The following is a 17,568-nucleotide window of genomic DNA, read 5'->3' as shown; positions in this document are numbered from 1 at the left end:
TTCTGGGAGTTTAATAGTATCCAGTCGTATATTTAGGTTTTCAATCCATTTTGAGTGTATTTTTGTATATGGTGTTAGAGAATGTTCTAATTTCAACCTTATATGTTAGCTGTCTGGTTTTCCCTGCCATACTTATTAGAAGAGATTGCCTTTTCTCCATGGTATAGTCATGTCTCCTTTGTCATAGACTAATTGATCTTATTATGATAAGTATCTGGGCTTATTTCTGGGCTCTCTATTCAGTTCCATTGGTTTTTATTACTGTAGCTTTATAATATAGTCTAGAGTCAGGGAGCATGATTCCTCCAGCTCTGTTATTGTTTCTCAATTTTGCTTCGGCTATTAGGGGTCTTTTGTGTTTCCATACAAATTTTTAGAAATTTTGTTCTCCTTTTGTGAAAAAGGCCATTGGTATTTTGATAGAGATTGCATTGAATAAGCAGAATGCCTTGAGTAGTATAGTCATTTTGATAATATTAATTCTTCCAATCAAGAACATGGTATAGGAGTTCCCACTGTGGCTCGGAGGGTTAAGAACCCAACATAGTATATAGTGTTTGTGAGGATGCAGGTTCAATCTCTGGCCTCACTCAGCGGGTTAAGGATCCAGCATTGCTGAAAGCTGTGGTGTAGATGCAACTCACATCTGGTGTTGCTGTTGTGCAGGCTGGCAGCTACAGTTCCAGTTCACCCCCTAGCCTGGGAACTTCCATATGCCACTGGTACAGCTATAAAAAGAAAACAAATTTTAAAGAAGATGGTATATTTTTCCATTTGTTGTCATCTTTGATTTCTTTCATCAGCTTCTTATATTTTTAAGAGTACAGGTCTTTTGCCTCCTTAAGTAGGTTTCTTCCTAGGTCTTTATTCTTTTTGATGCAATGGTAAATTTCTCTTTCTGATTTCTCATTGTTAGTGTATAGGAATGCAAGAGATTTCTGTTTATTACTTTTGTATCCTGCAACTTTACCAAATTCGTTGAGGAGTTCTAATAGTCCTGGTAGCATCTTTAGGGTTTTCTATGTTAGTATCGTGTCATCTGCAGACAGTGACAGTTTTACTTTTTTTCCAATTTGGATACCTTTTATTTCTTTTTCTTCCTGATTGCCATGGCTAGGACTTTCAAAACTGTGCTGAACAATGGTGATGAGAGTGGATATCCTTGTCTTGTTCCTGATCTTAAAGGAAATGCTTTCAGTTTTTCACCATTGAGTAAAGATGTTAGCTGTGGGTTTGTCATGTGGGGCCTTTATTAGGTTGATGTAGGTTCTCTCTTTGCCCACTTTCTGGAGAGTTTTTTTTTTAAATCATAAATGCACGCTGAATTTTGTCAAAGCTTTTTCTGCATCTGTTGAGATCATATGGTTTTCATTTTTCACTTTGTTAACATGGTATATATATCACACTGATTTGCAGATATTGAAGAATCCTTGCATTCTTGGGATAAATCCCATTTGATCATGGTGTATGATCCTTTTAATGTATTGTTGAATTGATTTATTAGTATTGTGTTGAGGATTTTTGCATCTATGTTCATCAGTAATACTGAACTATAATTTTCTTTTTTGTGGTATCTGTCTGGTTTTGGTATAAGCATGATAGTAGCCTCATAGAATGAGTTTGGAAGTGTTTCCTCTGCAGTTTTTTGCAATAGTTTCAGAAGGATAGGTGTTAACTCTTCTCTTAATGTTTGATAGAATTTGCTAGTGAGGCCAAGTTTTTGTTTCTTGTAACATTTTAAAATTTAAAGTCTATTTTATCTAATATAGCCACTGTTGCTCTCTCTTGGTTACTGTTTGCATGGAATATCTCTTTATTTCCTTTCACTTTCAACCAGTTTGTGTCTTTGGATCTCACTGAGTCTTTTATAGACTGCATGTAGTTGGATATATGTTTTTATCCATGTGCTAGTCTCTGTCTTTTGATTGGAGAGTTTAACCCACTTATAATGAAAATAATTACTGATAAAAAGGGATTTATTCTGTTGCTGTGTTGTTTTCTGTATGTCTTATAGTATTTTTGTCCCTCATTTCCTATATTACTGTCTCCTTTCGTGTTTAGCTGGTTTTTCTGTGGTGGTGTTTTAAGTCCCTTTCTCACTTCCTTATGTGTATATTCTATAGGTCTTTTCTTTGTTGTCACCATGAAGATTACATTTAATATCCTAAAGTTATAACACCCTAATATGAATTTTTACCAGCTTAACTTCAGAAACACACGAAACTTTGCCCCTTTACATTTGCATCCTCATCCCTTTCATTGGTGTGTGTCACAGAATTACATAGTTATAACTACATGCCCCCAAACATAAACTCAATTCTTTTAAGCATTATTAGTTTCTTAAATTATGTAGAAAATAAGATTATATGGTATCATTTCATTTCATCTTGCAGAACTACTTTGAGCATTTCTTGCAGGGCATGTCAGGTGGTCTTCAACTCCCTTAGCTTTTGTTTACCTGGAGATGTCTTAACTTCTCCCTAACTTTTGAAGGACAGTTCTACAGTTTGTTTTCTCCTTTAAGCACTCTGACTGTATCCATGCACTGTCTTCTGCTTTCCAAAGTTTCTAATGAAAAATCTGGTAATGAGCATATCGAGGATCCCTTGTATGTAACAATCTGCTTCTCTTTTGCTGCTTTCAAGATTGTCTCTCTGTCACTGAATGTTTGATAATGTGTCTTGATATGGGGATTTTTTTTTTTTCCATTTTACAGCTGCACCTGTGATATATGGAAGTTCCTGGGCCAAGGGTCGAATCAGAGCTGCTGCTGAGGCCTATGCCACACCACAGCAACACCAGATCCAAGCTTCAAATGCAACCTAAGCCACAGGTTGCAGCAACTTTCCCAAATTCGTTGATGAGTTCTTAATCCATTGAGACTTACCAGACCCTTAATCCACTGACAAGGCCAGGAATTGAACTCACATCTTCAGAGACAATATCAGGTCCTTAGCCTGCTGAGCCACAATGGGAACTCTGGTGTGGCTTAAGTTTCATCTTACTTGGAGTTCTTTGAGCTTCTTTGATGTTTATATTCCTGTCTTTGGAACATGAACAGGTTTGGGAAGTTTTCAGGCATTATCAACTCATTGGCATTTTTGGGTTGCTGGGTTATATGAGGCAAAAAGAAAACACAGGAAACAACTCACCATCATGCCGATCCTCTGTTCCTGAAGTCTCTCACCAGTTTGCCTCTTTCTTTTGCCCTTTTAGAGTCTCCTGTGTTTATTTTGTGTATAATATCCAGGGTTTTCAGTTGTACTTGGGAAAAATAGGAGAAGTACTTCATTTTCCTCGAAGTTTTAGTCTCGAGATGGCTTTATGTCTGCATATATACTATCTTTGATGTATTGATTAAATATTGATTTTAAAATGATTCTCTTGCCTAGATAAAAAACAAAAAAAACATTTGAAAACAAAGAAGGAAAGAAATTCTACCATAGCAAGCCATCAAAACACCAGAGAAGAGCAAGAGGTAAATATTCATTGACATAGTTGTTAACAGTTCAACAACAAAACAAGAGAATAGCAAGTTATTTCCTCTTATACCCTAATTCCCGCCCCCCCAGGAAAACTTACTGATTAAGATTTTGCCCATATTAGCTACTAAAAACACAAAAGAACCTTGACAGATGAAAGGCGAGTCCTATTAAGGTGTTGTATTCAAATTTCACTTGAACTTACCTTACTTAGAAGAGTATTTGAGGCATCTTACAAAGATGTATCCAGGAGAGCAAGAATAAAAAGATTGAAACTAAGAAAAATTAATAGAGTGTAAAAAAGATGATGCTGAGAGATAGCCTTCCCGATAAGACGCTCACAAATCCATTCACCAGGAAAAATTGGTGAAAAAAAATTTTTTTGAAAAAATAATTTAAAACTTCTAGAAATGGTCCTAAGGGCATATAGCAAATGAAAAAAAAATCTATCCATGAAAATCTACTAAAATTTGGTAAAAATAAAAAACAAAACCAAAAACAGCACAAAAGAATACCCAGTGAGAACCTGGGCTATTTGAATCAAGACTCCCTTCTGCCTTCCAGCTCAGTGATACTCCAGAAGAGTACAGCCAAAAACAAGGATTCCCCACTCGCCACAGATACCAGTCAGAGGGCTATCTTCCCAGGAAGGGCAGGGTATTAGTATTTCTTATCCTGCCTTCAGCTACTTCTTGCTGAAGCTAAGTTCCAGGTAAATGCAATCAAGAATAAGCTCCTTCTTTAACCCATACCCCATTCTGATAGTAAGGCCCTACTTTAGATGCTACATGACTGAAAATATTTTGGCCCGAATCTCCCCATCTTGGCTTGTGAAGTGTTGGTTCCATACTAGAAGAAGCATAATGGAGAAGACCTGAGATTACTGCCCTCTTTTCACCTACATCTTAGCTCTTAAAGTGGGGTGTCACTGAGAGAAGAGCGCCATTATCCCCACCCCCAGCTCCAGAAACACCCAACATGGGACATTTTGCAGAGGTGCATCAAGACGGCAGAGTAGGAGGATGTGGAGCCCACCTCCCCTCACAAACACATCAAAAATACATCTACATGTGAAACAGTTCTCACAGAAAACTAAGTGGAAACTGGCAGAAGATCTCTTATACAACCAAAGCTGCATGAAAGAGCCCCATGTTACTGACGAGGATGGAAAAAACAAGGCATCAGGATGGGAGGTGCCCCTGGGAGGTGCCCCTGGGAGGTACCTGTGGAGGAAGGAGGGTCCACACAGGCAAGCCCTCACTCTGGGAACCCCTGCTGGCTGCTAGGAAGTCAGTTGGGACAGATGGAGGGGCTGGTGGAGCCTGGACTCTGCTCACGAGAAGTGCACATGTGCTGGCTTGCTAGCAATGAGGGGAATGAAACCAGCTCTGACACCTACCACCTTAACACACTTTCCAGCCCAAAACTCACACTGGGAAGGGCTGTTAGTACAAACAGCAGCTAGGCACTGACTCTTGGACAGATGTGCCCAAGGATGGACTTGGCCTAGCTGCCCAGATACAGCCCAAAGGGCCTGGGGTGTAGTCCAGGCCAAGCTTCAGAGCCCATTGTCATCGTGGCACAGTAGGTCACGGGTCTGGTGGCAGTGGACTTTGCATGCACACCAAATGGCATCACAGAATTGCAGGTCCCTGGCGGACAGCCCCGGGGAGAAATACATGGTGGATTCTTTCCTGTCAGGAGTGCCCTGCTTCTGCCCACCTCAATCCTCAGCTTGGAGCTGGATCAGGGGAGGACAGGTCCTGGGAAAGCCCTCCCATGAGGCAGACCAGGCCCCAACCAGCAAAACAACCACCTTGATTCCTGCAGCCACAGCACCCCAGCTCCCGGTACCAGCCTAGCACTAAGTCTGGGATGCATGTAACAGAGAAAGGGACATGACTTTGGGCTGCTTCTGGACAGAACCATGAATGCCTGCACTAGCATCACACAGCTCTGCTATGTGCTTGCTCTGACTGCAAGGACCTTATTTGCTTCAGCACTTACCTCATTTGGGACAGAGAATACAGCTAAAAGCAACAGAGCCTTATTGAAGACTCAGGGCTTCTACTCCAACAACTAGGTAGCCGACTCTGCCCCTAACAGGGCTGTGACACCCACAGAGCGAGAAGAAAGCCCATCCAACACCCAGTGTGGGCCGCGGATGCTATGACATTAATCATAGTCTCTATCACAGGGTTAACAGCCAGCACAGGCTGAGAGAGGACATGGCAGCATCCATATCAAAACAGCTCTCATCCCAAAAATATTAGACTTGACTCACAGGGTCTACACAAGGTCATTCCCACCAAAAAACACCCTTTCAGACCACAATGTTTCTCCTTAATTCAGAGAGACACATAAAGTCAAGTAAAATGAAAAAGTAGATGTACTACTCTCAATTAAAAGAACAAGAGAAATCCCCTGAAAGACCAAATAATGAAACAGACCTCATCGATGTAGTAGACCTCAAGTTCAAAAAGGAGGTAATAAAAATGCTAAAGAAATTAAGAAAGATTATCAAAAGAAAGACATTTCACCAAGCATCCCACTCCTGGGCATATATACAGACAAAACTTTTATTCAAAAAAATACGTGCACCCCATGTTTATAGCAGCACTATTCACAATAGCCAAGACATGGAAACAACCTAACTGTCCATCAACAGATGAATGGATTAAGAAGATGTGGTACATATCCACAATGGAATACTACTCAGCCATAAAAAAGAACAAAATAATGCCATTTGAAGTAACATGGATGGAACCAGAGACTCTCATACCAAGTGAAGTAAGTCAGAGAAAGACAGATACCATATGATATATCACTTATATGTGGAATCTAATATATGGCACAAATGAACCTATCTACAGAAAAGAAACTCATGGTCGTGGAGAACAGACTTTGGTTGCCCAGGGGGAGGGAGTGGGATGGACTGGGAGTTTGGGGGAGTTTGGGGTTGCATTTGGACTGGATAAGCAGTGAGATCCTGCTGTCTAGCACAGGGAACTATATCTAATCACTTGTGATGTAACATGGTGGAAGATAATGTGAGAAAAGAATGTGTCTGTGTGAGAGAGAGAGACGGGTCACTTTGCTGTACAGCAGAAATTGACAGAACATTGTAAATCAACTGTAGTAAAAATTTTTAAGAAATGCATTATCACTGTAACAAGGAACTAGAAACAATAAAGACTAACCAGTAAAGATTAGACAACTCAATTGCCAAGAAAAAAACCAATCTAGAAGCAGATAAATAGTGAACTAAATGACACAGAATAAACAAATGATCTGGAAAACAGAATAATGGAAATCACCCAATCAGAACAATAGACAGGTGAAAAAAATGAAAACAACAGATGAGATCTATGGGATAACATAAAGAGTACCAACCTGTGCGTAACAGGGCTTCCCAAAGGAGAAGAGCGAGATGGGGATTGAAATGTGTATGAAGAAATTATGGCTGAAAGCTTCCTGAAATCTAAAGAAGGAAACAGACATCTTTATAGCAGAAGGCCCCAAACAATATGATCCCAAACAGACCTACACCAGTGCATATCATAATTAAAATGGTAAGAAAGAGAAGCTGCTAAAGGCAGCAAGAGGAAAGCGTGTCAGTTACAAGGGAACCGTTAAAAGGCATATTGGCTGCTTCTCTGCAGAAACTTCGTAGGTCAAAGGGAGTGGCAAGATGTATTCTAAGTCCTGAAAGGGAAAACCTGCATCCTGGGATACTTGAACCAGCAAGATCATCATTTAGAACAGCAAGAGAAATAAAGAATCTCAGACAAGCAAAAGCTAAAACCATACAGCAACATTAAACCTAACCTAAAAGAATTATGGAAACATCTTCTCTACATAGAAAAGAAGCAAGTATCTATAGGAAAGGGAAAAATCACAATAGGAAAGTCAAATATATGAAAAGATTGAAGATTACTTAAACAGATGAAAAAACAGTCGAAAAATCTTAAAAGCAATTATAACTATAAATAACAGTAAAATAATAAGCATGAAGATGTAAAATAGGACATCAAAATCACAAAACGTAAAGAAGAGGAGTACAAAAACATGGATCTTTTAGAATGCGTTTAAACTTGTACATCAGTCTAAAGCAAATAGATATAGTTATGGGTTAACATACTTGAAAACTAGTGTAACCACACATGAGAAACACAGTAGATTCACACACACACACACACACACACACACACACACACAAAACAAACTGTAGAATAATGCAAAAGAAAACTATCCCCCACCAAAGGAAAAAAGGAAACAAAGACATGAACAAGAAGGAATTACAAAAACAACTGGAAAACAAGATTTTAAATGTCAATAAGGGGAGTTCCCTTCATGGCTCAGTCATTAATGAACTTGACTAGGATCCATGAGGATGCAGGTTCGATCCCTGGCCTCAATCAGTGGATTAAGGATCCAGCGTTGCTGTGAGCCATGGTGTAGGTTGCAGATGTGGCTCAGATCCCAGATTGCTGGGGTGTAGGCCGGCAGCTGTAGCTCCGATTTGACCCCTAGTCTGGGAACCTCCATATGCCACAGGTGAGGCCCTAAAAAACAAAAATAAATAAATAAATGGATGGATGGCAATAAGTACATACCCATCACTAATTACTTTAAAAGTCAATGGACTAAATTCTCCAGTCGAAAGACAGGATAGCATGTTGGATAAAAAAACAAGAATCTGGAGTTCCCGTCATGGCGCAGTGGTTAACTAATCCGACTAGGAACCATGAGGTGGCGGGTTCGGTCCCTGCCCTTGCTCAGTGGGTTAATGATCCGGCGTTGCCGTGAGCTGTGGTGTAGGTTGCAGATGCGGCTCGGATCCCGCGTTGCTGCAGCTCTGGCGTAGGCCGGAAGCTACAGCTCCAATTCGACCCCTAGCCTGGGAACCTCCATATGCCATGGGAGCGGCCCAAGAAATAGCAAAAAGACAAAAAAAAAAAAAAAAAACAAGAATCTACAGTGTGCTGCCTACGAGACTCACTTTAGGGTGAACAACACAAATTCAAAGTGAGAGGATAGAAAAAGGATATATCATACAAGTGGAAATGATAAGAAAGTGGGGTTAGGACTTCTCATATTAAACAAAATAACCTTTAAAACAAAGGCCATAAAGAAAGATAATGAAGTACATGAGATAATGATATAGGGATCAATATAGGAATAGGATAGTACACGCATTAACATATGTGTGACTATTTGTGCACTTAAATATATAAAACAAATACTAACTGACATGAAGGGAGAGACTGACAGAAGTATAATAATAATAATAGGAGACTTTAGCACCCCACTGACATCAATGGACAGATCTTTCAGACAGAAAATCAAGAAGGCAACAGAGATCCTAAATGACTGATAGGCCAGATATTTTGCCTTGGTGGGAGAACCAGGTAATATATATAGCTCCTAATGACTTCCCAAAATAAATGACTTATTTTGCAACAGGTCCTGGAGAAATTCAAGCTTAACAACATTGTCAAAAATAGCAAAAGTATGGTAAAATGCAATTGGGAGAAGATTGGTAGATCCATTGGAGATAAAGGCTAAACTGTAGGCTGGCTAGTTCCCCAGAAAGAATTGGGGGCATGGGAACAGCTGAGAGGAATCTGAGATGGGGTCAGAACAACTCTCAAACCTTGACCCATCCCTTCAAAGGAGCCCAAATTTGATCAGTCCGTAGAGCAATTTATGCCCTAGGGCATTGTTGAAAACAGTAGCGCTGTCAGCCAGAAATTAGTGGAATTTAACAGCTGGGTGTAGTCAGGAAGGAGTGAAACACAGCCCTGCCAAAACCACTGCCCTTTCTGAGAGAATGTGGGCACACGTCTGCCGCCCTGAGGAGTGAAGCTTAACACCATATAGGGATAATGGACTTCATAGAAATACACCAGCCAGTCACTAAAGAAACAAATAAATAAGTAACAGTAAATAGCCCGAGAAGGGATAGAAGTAAGGAAGACGATCAGTAGTACCCAGAGTTCAATAGAATTGTCTAGTTGGGAAATAAGCCTGACACACACAGTTGCAGGACAACCAAGGACGACATCCCTAGTTGATGGAATCCAAACAATCACCCTTGGATCCAAGCAATCAGTCCTTAAAGTATCTGTTACCTGCAGAGAGCCCACACACTGGAGAAGACCTGAGTACCAGACAGAGATTAGAAGACTTCTACTCAAATATCTCCTGTGTTAATAATCATGCTCCCGTGGGAGACTTCAAGTTTTCAGTGACAAGTTCGTTCACCACCCAATACACTGTCATCTTGCCAAATGTGTACTGAATTAACAGAGTCTCATTTCCCAAGAACATTTGCGATTCTTTTTTCTCTTTTGCTCCCTTAATTTTTTTACTTTTTATTTCAAAATAATTATAGATCCCCACAAAGTCGTAACATAAATACATGTACAGGAGTTCCCCTACATCCTTTACTTTTTTTCTCCCAGGGTTAGCATCTTGCATACATTATCATATTCTGTCAACACCATGAAATTGACATTGATACAGTCCACAGAGCTTATTCAGATTTTTATCAGTGTATCAGTATACATGCATTCATGCATGTTTGTACTTTTCTACTTTTAGCATTCCTCATAACATTTAATTCTCTTCTTTACAGCATATTATTATAGTAATATTTGTACATTTTGATTTCTAATTCTCAGACTCTTAGAAAATTCTTTATACTCTCCACAGAGCACAGATGTAGAAACAAACGTTTGGAAGCTTTTAAAGTGTTTCATGGTCACATAATGATTAGCGGACTGCTCAAGATGAGCAGTCACCATTCTATAGTGTTCTGTGTCTCGTTCAGTCCAACTGGGTCATACTGGCAAGATGTCTCCTTTCAAGATAGTCAGCAATGTCATGTGTATGATCCTTCTTACTTACTGTGAACTTTTTTAATACGCTACAAGAAAATATTTTTCAACTTTCCCATATAAGCAGTTTTATAATCTATGCTTTCATACAGTTTTGTATATTTTCACTTATTTCACACTTATCTGAGAAGGTTCTGATATAAAAGACTATTTTTATCCATTCTAAATCTATGAGGATTAGGAGTTTTTGTCATGACTCAGTGGTTAACAAGACCGACGACTATCCATAAGGACATGGGTTCAATTCCTGGCCCTGCTCAGTGGGTTAAGGATCTGGTGTTGCAGTGAGCTGTGGTGTAGGTCGCAGATGCCACTCGGATCTCATGTTGCTGTGGCTGTGGTGTAGGCTGGGCAGCTACAGTTCCAAGTCAAACCCCTAGCCTGGGAACCTCCATAAGTAAATAAATAAACCTCAAATAAATATGAGGACGATGAGGTTTAAATTAGAAATGTTGAAAATGATCATAATCATATATAGGAAATATGCCTCATTTTCATGTTTATAACATAGTGTTTTCCTCTGGTTCTGTGTTCCACTAGGTTTGTGATAAAGGACGTTTAGCTCAGAGACACAAAGAATCAGATTCTGATGTGAAAGGTAATGTTCTGCTCCTCCTCTCATCAAGCAATTCGTGTCCTCAACAAATACTTCTTTGTGCTACAACTTTGAGGTTCTCACTGTGCTTTGTGAAGTGCAGTGTTACAGGCGCAATGCCAGTTGTCTAGACAGGGCTCCAAGGGAGCACAGAGAAAGGACAGGTCACTTACATTGGCGGGTTGGACTGAATGGTCCACATTCTTAAGAGAGATCTCGATTAGAAAGATTTTTCCTGGAGTTCCCACTGTGGCGCAGTTGGATTGGCGATGTTTTGTGAGCGCTGGGACACAGGTTCCATCCCCAGCCCAGCACAGTGGGTTAAGGATCTGGCATTGCCACAGCTGCAGCTTAGGTTACAACTGCAGTATAGATCTGATGCTTGGCCTGGGAACTTCCATTTGCTGCAGGGTGGCCAAAAATGGAAAAAAAAAAAAAAAAAGAAAAGAAAAAAAAAGATTTTTCCCAAAACAGAATATAGGAGTTTTATGGTTTAAAAAAACATGTTTTGTTTCATAACTTGATAAAGGACAATGAGCCCAGGAGGGTTAAACTTTGGATTATTCATTTGCTTCTGTAGGAATCTGCTAAGTCTGATATTAATCTCTAACATTTTTGGTATTTTTTTCCTAATTTTTATCTTGTATCCTTACTTGGGGTCTTCTGAAAAATTCTCATAATTTAAACAGTATTTTAATTTTGTCTAAAATAATTATTTAATTTTATGTGTACCTATATTAATTTTTGGTACATTTATACCACCTTTATTTTCAGAAAAGATTTCAGGTAACCTATTTAAAAAATATATATATGTACATATATCCATTTAGTTTATGATGCAGCAGGATAATGTAAAATAGAAATGGAATAAGAACAACACCTAGGAGAGAATTTTATTGTAATTAAGATGGTTAATTCACTTGAAGTCTAAATTATTCTTTCTCATAGTGATAAGCCAAGCAAATCAGTCACTTTTTGTATGTAACTTTTATATATTCTTTTGAAATTTAATGTCAAAAATTAAAGGACACATTTTATAATACTTATTTTAGCCTTTTTTCTCTACACATACACTTCATGTTAATTAATCATAATCTTCAGGTTTTTTTACACCCTATGTTTTCATTTAAAATTACATTATTAACTTTAATATAGTTAATAAATGGTGGCAAAGTACTCCACTGTATTAGTGAACCTCATTGTTAAAACTTTTGTTCACATTTTTTCTATTATAAACAACATGAAGACCTCTTAAATTCCTATTTGTATATATTATTTATTTATAGTAGATTCCTAGAAAGGAACTGCTGACCCAAAGAGTATGAACATTTTTTTATTTTTCAGACTTCACTATAAATAGCAAAAATTTAACAAAAATCTCAAGATTGGAGAACTGGAGCTCCCATTGTGACTCACTGGTAACGAACCCGACTGGTATCCATGAGGATATGGGTTCAATCCCTGGCCTCGCTCAGTGGGTTAAGGATCTGGCATTGCCGTGAGCTGCAGTGTAGGTCGCAGACATGGCTCGGATTCCGCATTGCTATGGCTGTGGTGTAGGCCGGCAGCTACAGCTCCAATTCTACCCCTAGCCTGGGAACTTCCATATGCTGTGGGTACAGCCCAAAAAAAAAAAAAAGAAAAAAAAGATTTGAGGACTATGTGTATTAATTTCATTGAGCTACTATTTATATATTATCTGCTAGCATTTTTCATGTAGAAAAAGATAAAAATATGAAATGTGAACGAGCCAATGAACTATTTCCATGCTACCAATGAACTTCTACCATCTTTTCTAGATACAAGGCCAGATGTATCGGATGACTGTATATTTGATTATTTCAGAAGACAGTTCCCTAATCAAGGTTTGTAAGAGAGGAATATAAACAGTAATGAGAGGTCACCTATCTGAATGTGAGCTATTTCATAATATTTATCTGATCAAGATTTACACATAGGAAACTAGAAGATTATCTTCAAATCAGATAGCCAAGGAACAGTTCACCTTCCCAGAAATTACGAATCTCCAATTTTTATTTTCCTCTCTAACTCTAGAAATATAGAGGAAGACAGTAGAACTTCATTATATGTCAGTTGTCAATTTGATTTCCTGTACATTTACCCAGTCAAAAAAAAAAATTCATCCCATTGTCTGTTCATTCCTATCTCACTGAATCTTAAAGCGGAAAGAAACCTTGGGAGGACTCTCTTCTCACCTACTTAGGACTGGCTCCAGGCTCCTCCAACCTTTACCAAATTGCAGTCAGTTCATTCCATTGCTAGAGAGCAGTATGCTTTGTATGTTGAGTTAAAAACATATATCCCTGTAAATTGCATTCACTTCTTTAATAACCAAAAACAAAAGAGTGAAGAAACCTTAAAAGTAAACATTGCTCAGCAACTCACTTTCCCTCATTCTCCTTGAAATACTAAGAACAAATGTAATGCCTCTTCCACATGATAGATCATACGTATTTTTTAACGCTATCACTTATTTCCCTGGAACTTTCTATTTCTTTCAACCATCCATAATATGACTCAAGGCCCTTTACTATCATATTTTAATCTTCTCTATCCACCTTGAATGAAATCGGACATAGTAGTGCAGATGTCATCGAACTTAGAACAGCCGGCCCTTGGTATCTGTGGGCAGTTGGTACCAGGGACCCCACACATACCAAAATCTGAGGATGCTCAAGTCCCTTATATAACATGGTGTAGTATTTGCATAGAACCTACACACATCCTTCAGTGTATTTTACATCATCTCTGAATTACTTAAAATACCTCATAGACTGTAAATGCTGTGTAAATAGTTGCCAGTACATAGCAAATTCAAGTCTTGCTTTTTGGAACTTTCTGTAATTTTTTTCCAAATATTTTTGATCCACAGTTGCTTGAATCTGTAGATGTGGAACCTGCGGACATGAAGGGCTGACCATATACAATAAATCATCAGTCTCATTTGCTGCTTTCTAGATACTACATTTGCATTAATTCTGTCTAAGATGACACATGTTCTTTTGAAAATTATCCTAACATATTGGCATAATGGATTTACATATACTCAACCTATGAAGTTTTATTTTCATAGTACCAACTTTTTTTTGGCTGCACCTGCAGCATGTGGAAGTTCCCAGGCCAGGGATCAAACCTGCACTTCAGCAGCAACCAGAGCCACTGCAGTGACAGCACTGGATCCTTAACCTGCTGTGCCACAAGGGAACTCCAGTGTCTCCTCTGTTCTTCAGTTTTGCTTTGGTATTTTGGTTCAGTGTACTGAGCCTTACATTATTCTTATTGAACTAAATCTTAAATTTAGCCTTTCGTGAACTCTCGATCCTGATTATGTCATATTGTTGTACCACATACACATGTGTTTACACATATATATGTACACATCTATATTTGTGTGTATGCATATATATATACATACATATCTATAATACACCTGACCTCATCAAAGCTTCAGCCTCTTGTATTTATCTGCTATATATCTTTACATAAATGTCCCACATATCCAAATTCAAATTCATCTAATCCCACAATAAATGCGATTCCTTCTGTATTCACTCTAACTTTGGTAGCAGTACTATCTACATAACCACTCAAGCTAGCAACCTTATCTTTTTTCTTATTTCACTTCCACCCTCCTATCCAGACAGCTACTCAATTCAGCTGATTTTACCTCATAGTCCCTTTTTTCTCCGTCTTAACTACCATCATTCTTTTTTTTTTTTTTTTAATCTTTTTAGGGCCACACTTGTAGCATATGGAAATTCCCAGGCTGGGGGTTAAATTGGAGCTACAGCTGCTGGCCTACACCACAGTCACAGCAAAGTGGGATCCTTAACCCACTGAGTGGACCCAGGGACTGAACCCACATGCTCATGGAATCTTGTCGGATTCTTTACTGCTGAGCCACAACAGGAACTCCCTTAACTACCATCATTCTTTTCAGACACTTATCACCTACTTACCAGAAGCACTTTAGATTTCTAAGCAGTCTCCTTGCCACCAATACTGGTATCTTGATTCTACTTTTTATATTGCCATAAAAGCAAATTATCAAAAACAAACACAAATCTAATTATGTTAATACCACAACCTAAAGCCTTTTAATAATCCTAGTTTTCTAACAGTGGTTGAAACTGACACAGTCTTGAGACTTAAATTTACCTTAGGCTTTCTCTTTTCAACTTTTTTTAACTTTTGAAATAATTTCAAGAATAGTACAGCAAACTATATCTATCAACCTACCTATCTAGCTCTACTTTCCTCCAGTCCTCTTTTTGTAGATACAATATTCCTTTATCTCTAAATAACTTTGCATACATATTCCAAGAACAAGAACATTCTCTTAAAGTCAGGAAATTTTTTTTCCTTTTAGGGCCACACTTGCAATACATGGAAGTTCCCAGACTTGGGGTCAAACTGGAGCTGCAGCTCCTGACCTACGCCACAATCACAGCAATGCAGGATCCCAGCTGTGTCTGCGACCTACACCACATCTCAAGGCAACGCTAGATCCTTAACCCACTAAGCAAAGCCAGGGATCGAACCCCCATCCTTATGGATCCTAGTCGGTTCATTACCACTGAGCCTAGATTGGAACTCCCAGGAAATTCAACTCTGATACAGTACTATTTTGTATCATATTGTAAGTGAATTTGCCATATGTTCCAATTATGTCCTTTAGAGCAAAACTTCCTGATCCAAGTTCATGAATTGCATTTAATTGTCATACCTCTTTATTCTCTTTTAATTTGTAACAGCTGCTCAGCCTTTCTTTGTAATTCACAGCCCTGGCATTTTTTAAGATTATGTGCCAATTGTCATATAAAATGTCTGCTTTTAAACTTTTAGAATCGTCTGGGAGCTTACAATAACCCCAGCTTTGGATTCTGGCTTGTGTTTGTTGTCGACCCCAAAATCTGCATTTCTGTAAGGTACCTTAGATAATGCTCATGTCGGTGATCTGCAGGCCACACTTTTCCACTCGCCACATAGGGAGCTATAGTGAGAGTCAGTGGGAAGCCGAGCATTTGGGACTCAGCCCACCCAACTTTTATTCATCCTGAATAGCTTTCATGTACAGTTTTTCTTTCAATAATGGTCTGTTACTTTTTTTTTAAGCTTCAGCAGAGAAACCAGGTTCCCTCACGTGACTTACAGGAGTTCCATGAACTGGCCCCCGACTACCTCTCCAGTTTTATCCCTTGCCAGTCTCTGCCTTTTCCTTTACACTTCAGTATCATGATCTTATTGGAGCCTCCAGATGCATCAGTCTTCCCTCCTTGTCCTTGCTCATGCTGTCTTCTCTGCCTGAAACATAATTTTCCCTCTCCAACTAGATTAGCTACTCATCATTTAAAGAGTAGGTATCAATGTACAGTAAGACACATAGAGTTCATTACAGTGAGAGTGAGACAGATTGAGTGGTAATGATATGCACAGATTTTTCTATTTGCTCAGAGGAGGGAATGTAATTCAGCCTGAAAATCTCTCAGGCAATGTTTTCTTGAAGGAAGTGATCCTTAAATTACGATCCTGATTACAATGGAGTCTTAATGACACATGAGGCATTTAGCAGGGAGATGAGAGTCACCTTGAATTCTTAAGAGATTCATGTCAATGGTTTTGTGAAATTCTATGTAAATTCTTTCCTTACTTGACTGCAAAGAACTCATTCAGAGCCTTTTGATTTCTGTCATCTCTTAACCAGTATTCTCCCCTGTCTAATCAGAAGAAAAATGACAGAAAAGACAGATGCAACAGAAGAGTTGAGGGACTCTGCTCTTTGGCATCCATCAGTATTTTAAAATAATCCCAACAGAACAAATCTAAGCATTTTTTGATATATTTTTATTCTAAATATAGCTAAGTAAAATTTACTTCTTCATGTCAATATTTCTTCATATCTTAGTTCTTTTGATATTTTAACCTTCCTGATACTATTGTCCTATATCTTAGCAATTCTCTTAAAATCATCCTTTGCTACATCATCTCCTTTCCATCTTCATTCATGTTCTTTTAAAAACCCGAGGTTTATCTGCTTCCCAGTGGCCCCAAGTTATACTAATCAATGACTGTGCTAGATATCGGGATACAATGGAAAATAAAAGATAGTTCTCAAGAAGTAGAGAGAGTGACAAACAGCCAATAGAAATACAGTGGGATACATGCTGCTTACTGTATTATGGTATTATACAGGAGTAGTCTGGGGATAAGGGAATACCAGAAAAAGTAATTGTTAGGTTTCCAAGAGCCAGATAAATAAATAGCATTTTTTTTTCTTTAACGAGTTCTGAATCTATTAAGAATTAAGACAAAAGAGTAAGACAAATACTCTCAAACTGAATCCAGCAACATATAAAAAGGATTATACACAATGACCAAGTAGGATTCTCTCTGAAATGCAAGGTCGATGTGAAAGTTAAACAATGTTGGAGTTCCCATTGTGGCTCAGTGGTTAACAAACCCAACCAGTATCCATGAGGATACGGGTTCGATCCCTGGCCTCACTCACTGGGTTAAGGATCTGGTGTTGCCATGAGCTGTGGTGTAGGTTGCAGATGCAGCTCGGATC

General features: G+C 38.6%; 1 protein-coding gene and 1 long non-coding RNA gene across 2 annotated transcripts in view; one reads left to right on the top strand and one right to left on the bottom strand.

Annotated features, from left to right (window-relative positions):
• AGBL3 (ATP/GTP binding protein like 3) overlaps positions 1 to 17,568 on the top strand; it is a 102,151-nt gene that overhangs the window by 59,214 nt on the left and 25,369 nt on the right. The window contains 3 exon segments of the mRNA XM_021079175.1: positions 3,393 to 3,478; positions 10,925 to 10,982; positions 12,779 to 12,844. Of these exon segments, the coding sequence (XP_020934834.1) occupies positions 3,393 to 3,478; positions 10,925 to 10,982; positions 12,779 to 12,844 (210 nt within the window).
• Positions 2,062 to 3,397, bottom strand: LOC106506765. Its single transcript, XR_001302308.2, has 2 exons — positions 3,153 to 3,397; positions 2,062 to 3,044 (listed from the first exon to the last, which is right to left on the bottom strand). It is a non-coding gene; the product is annotated as an uncharacterized LOC106506765 (long non-coding RNA).

Source organism: Sus scrofa, chromosome 18 (assembly GCF_000003025.6).
Source record: "Sus scrofa isolate TJ Tabasco breed Duroc chromosome 18, Sscrofa11.1, whole genome shotgun sequence".
Taxonomy (NCBI): domain Eukaryota; kingdom Metazoa; phylum Chordata; class Mammalia; order Artiodactyla; family Suidae; genus Sus; species Sus scrofa.
The sequence above is the reverse complement of the archived record's forward strand: the minus strand, read 5'-3'. Positions and strand labels throughout refer to the sequence as shown.